The 4,811-nt window shown below is 34.3% G+C and overlaps 1 protein-coding gene across 1 annotated transcript; it reads right to left on the bottom strand.

Moving 5' to 3' along the window:
- Positions 1-627: 627 nt before the first annotated feature.
- On the bottom strand, positions 628-1,431 carry LOC145134436 (uncharacterized). The gene has a single exon (XM_079069284.1). It carries the CDS (start codon positions 1,373-1,375, stop codon positions 665-667), a length of 711 nt encoding a protein of 236 aa, XP_078925410.1. The 5' UTR covers positions 1,376-1,431; the 3' UTR covers positions 628-664.
- Positions 1,432-4,811: the final 3,380 nt, after the last annotated feature.

Here is a 4,811-nt window from a genome sequence, read left to right as displayed (position 1 = left end):
TAGTAAATTTGAGCTTCAATTTAAAATACACTAAAATACTACTTATTATTTAAAATTTATATTTATATAATTTCAGATGTCGGATATTCGAAATATCCAAAAATTTCAATATTTACTATCTGAATCCGAATCCAAAAAACCGGATATCCGGAAATCGGATATCCCTTGAAGCATAGAGATCACAATCTATGTATATTGTATCTATGATGTATTCATACAGACCAATCCAAATGATTGTTATATACGATCATTTTAATTAGATATTAATTTTTTTTGTTATTTCTTTTTACTTGCGGCCAATAAATCAAGCGGAGAGGGTAATGAGGGCGAATTCGATACAACTTCCAATTTATGATTATTTTCGACTATAGCTAGCTATCGGCTACCAAATAGTTTATAGCAACATATACTCATATAGATTAAGAGATTCATGTTCTATAAACCAGTATAAATTGGTTACAAACTAGAAAATAACTTGATAATTATCAACAATTTCTTTCATAAAAAAACCGTATAACTTCCTCGATCGGTCAAGTATTAAACGTTAATTTAATTTATTATCAATTTTATACTACCTACATTAAATCAAAGTTTTTGACGGTGTTAAATTATAACACATGTCTAACATACTAATATAGTAGCATATTTTGAGCATATAACCCTCCTAGTTTGTGAGAATGTTGAGCAACAAAACCCTAGTTCTCATCAACCTCTTAAAAATGCACTCTAATTCGACCTCAAGATCTTCCATGGCGCTTTCCACAGCTTCCAGTCTCTCTGTTGCACTTTGAAGGGCTTGCACGTCACAATCCTCCCATGGGCTCAGACTATTCACCCTCGTAAACTTAACCTTGGCTGTCAAAACCCCATTACAGTTGATCATCAGCTTTGTTGTGCTAGGGCCAGGGTTAGGCATGGACATAAGCGACATAACTGACTCCAATAATATAACAATGGTTTCTCTCACTTCTTTGAGCACATTTGCAACAATTATTTGATTATCGTCGATCATGGTATCATGACCAGTACCACTAGTCGCGTTCTTCATCTTCTTCAGCGAGTTTAAACGCTTTAACATCTGTTTTCTCAACTCCTTTCTTTGAAAACTATATGCTGTTAGCTTCTTCTCCGTTTCACCATTACTGGCTCGGCGAAACGTGGACTGGAGTTCTTGGATGTGACCTTTAACAAGAGACAGTATGTCTTTGGTCGTCCCGCAAGAATCTAACATCTTTAAAGACGATTCAGAGACCTTCTGAACCCACTTTTGGTCATGTTTGTGGTGGGAAAGAACTCGCTTCATGTCTGGGGAACGAAGCAGGTTGTTCACAGAGTCATGCAAGTCTCTTAAAGATTCGAAACTAGAGCACGACATAGCCAATGAAGAGATGGAGTTTAGGGATTGAGGCAAGTGTAAATTGTATGTATGTAAGCTTCGTGTAAGTCAAACTAGTATTTTTGTTGATGGTTTATATAGGATTTTGGGTTAAGATGATTGTTTTGGATTAGATCTGAGATCTCTACGGAAGAAGGGTACGAAGTACGGAGCCCACGTACGGATATGACAATATGGCAACAGCTAGATTCATGAAAATTGTCGTTATGAACCTTCCAAGAGATTGCATGGCAGCTCAGATTTGGTAAAATGTTCCTTGGTTCCTTGGCAGCAGATTCGGAAAAATTAGCCTTTAATTATTGTCTATGACAATATGACGTTTAGTGTTATTTTATTGGTTATCATTATCTAATAATTAATTGTTAAAGTTAGCACCGATGTCGGAAAATTGGATAGATTGATCGATTACAAGATTTTTCTACAAGAGGGTAGTAGTTAGAAAAATAATTACCAAAACCATGTTCTTTTATATTTATTTACGAAAACCTAGTGGTTTAAATAAAAATACTTTTAATTTATTTCTTTTATGATTTTTTTTTTCTTAGGAAATGACTCCCTCCTCCATCTATAATTGTGAGAAATCCAAATTGATTAAAATATCCCTCTATAATCCTGAGAAATCCAAATTGAGTAAAATATAATCCTGAATCAGTTATCTAATTTAACTATAGAAAGTAAAGATTTAAAAAAAATGGTAAAAAAGAAAAACGCTATTTCGAAACCCTAAACAATCGATTATGGCAAAAAAACACTATACATCATAACAAAAGCGACGAGTTTTATAATTTATCATGTATGTCAATGGTTAACCTCTTTAAATATTTGTTTTGAAATTTAACTAATTATCACTCTTTATATAAATATTCTATAAGCCATCTTCATTTAATTAATTATTTATTTTTAAGCACATATTATATCTAAAATATCAAAAAGAAACACAATATAAAATATAATTATGTCAGATCTTTATTTATTTATTAGAAAAAAATATATTTTATAACTATAAAAATAATTGAAAATGTTATATTATCTTTAGCAAATTTATGTTTAATAAATAAAACATTATTAAATGTTTGAAATAAATAAATAATTAATAAACTGATAACAAATATTTAAATTTAAAATATATTTAAAAGGATAGATGCATAAAATATAAAAATATATTAATAAATAAATATTTATTAAATAATTAATAAAAAATAAAAATAATATTCGTTGTAACGATATGCTTAACAAAAAACAAATAATAACTAAGTATAAAAAATCTAATTGAATATCTCTTAACGATAACATAATTAAGTTTGTACTCTTACATCAAGACTTATAATTGAAAGACATTTTTGGGTTTTTTATACGGTCACTTTTTTTCTCATAACCTCTTAGTTTTATAGTTATCTAAGGTGGTGTTTGTGTTTTAAAAAGGTAAAAAAGTATACAGCCTGCAGATCTTATCTGTTAAAAAAAAGGTGAACAAAATAAATATACTTTGCAATAAAAATGTTGTTTGTTTTTTAACATCTATATGCTGTTGTAATACTCGTTTTTCAGAATGGATCAGTGTAGAGCATTAAAGAGTCAAATGCATGGTTTTTGAGAAAAAACTTGAGTCACGACATGACCATAGGGAGGTCATGACGTGACCATAGGGAGGTCACGACGTGACAAGCTGAGTTGAAGAATACGTGTCTGGAGGAGCAGTCACAACGTGACATATAGTTGGTCACGACGTGAAAAGGGTTGCAGCCTTAGCCCATGATCTTTTAGGGTTTTCTTCATATTTAAGCACCCTAAACTCGGATTTAGGGTTCATTTGTAACAACCCGAAATTCGCCGATAAAATTTTTCATTTTTAAAATAGGAATTTCATTCATAATTGGTTTAAAAGTAGTCCATTACATCAAGTCATGACAAAAGATTAGAGTATCCATAACAATAAATGCGGAAAATGCTGGAGAGTGAATGTTGTGCCATCAAGCCGGGTTCTTCCCTAGTACCGGAAGTACCTGAAACACCCAAATAAACTGTAAGCAAAAGCTTAGTGAGTTTCCCAAATAACACATACCAATCATATAAATGGGCCCAACCTTGGGGTTCATTCCAACCAAACACAAATATGGGCTCCCGCCTTGGGGTGTATTTCAACCCAACAAATCACAGTGGGCCCTGCCCTGGGGTATATTTCAACCCGACCTATCATATTGGGCTCCCGCCCTGGGGTGTATCTCAACCCGATCATAATATATAATATACAACAACTAACACATTACATAACAGATAATGGGTTGGTCTTGGTGCCTTCAACCCATAATACCGGGAAGAGACTCACCTCGATCTGCTGAAAATAATAGCTGCTCGGCTACCAATCCAAATTCTCACACTGTATAAATACACAAATTACCCTGATTAGGATTATGACACCAACCTAACCAAGGGCCCAAAATCCTAAGACCAAACTCTTCCAATATGACCCAAAAGCCTTCCTTCATAAATGGGCCTAACATCCAAGGACCAAAACCATAATGGGCCACAAGGCCCAATAGGCCCAATCATGCCACCAATGGCCCAAAACAAGTACAAAGGCCCAATAACTCTTGACGGGTCCAGGTCCAAAATAGAATGGGGCCCAAATAGCTCAAAAGCCCAACGAAGCCCAAACTCCTCTAAGGAGTGTACGCCCAACGTACCTCATCAGTACGCTTAGCGTACTGGATCCTTTGGCTGTACGTGATGCATGCTCGCGTCCAATCCTCCCTAGTACGCTAAGCGTACGCATATGTACACCTAACGTATGTAGGGGGCGGTGTTCACTGCCGGTAATACTGTCCACTTGCCACCGGTAAAAAATGCACCGCACCGTGCAACCTTATATTTTAATTTAATCCACTAAATAGGATAACTAATTAAGTACCTCCATAATTATATCATTCATACTCTCTCTCTTCCTTACTTAAGCTATATGCTTCATCAGAGTCGCTTCGTCTCCAGCCACAACCATGGTTCATCTCCATCAAATCGACGACAAACATCTTTTCTTTGTAGATCGGTGCCACCGGTTGCACCACCATCTACAACCGTATTCTCTCTGTTCATCGACTACTGAAGATGAAGAACAACGGATGTTGTCGGCCACCGCCTCTTTCTTTCTTTTTTCCGTCGACTATTTCTGATGACTAACCGATATAGATTTCGAACAATCTCCTTTTGGTTCGGATGTGCAAACAAAATAAATGGTTTTTAGGTTTTGGTCGGGAAGGAACATAAAAGAATGAAAAATATTGCTTTTTTGTTTGGGGTTATACCTAGACACACACAAAAAAAATCAAAATTAAGATACAAAAAAAAAAAATCAAAATTAAGAATCTTGATGGGCTTTCTTTGATTTAAGATGATTTTAAAAGAATCGAATATAAGAATC

This window comes from Lactuca virosa, chromosome 8 (genome assembly GCF_052849685.1).
Source record: "Lactuca virosa cultivar CGN04683 chromosome 8, Lactuca_virosa_CGN04683_v6, whole genome shotgun sequence".
Taxonomy (NCBI): Eukaryota; Viridiplantae; Streptophyta; class Magnoliopsida; order Asterales; family Asteraceae; genus Lactuca; species Lactuca virosa.
This window is presented reverse-complemented; position numbering and strand designations above follow the sequence as displayed.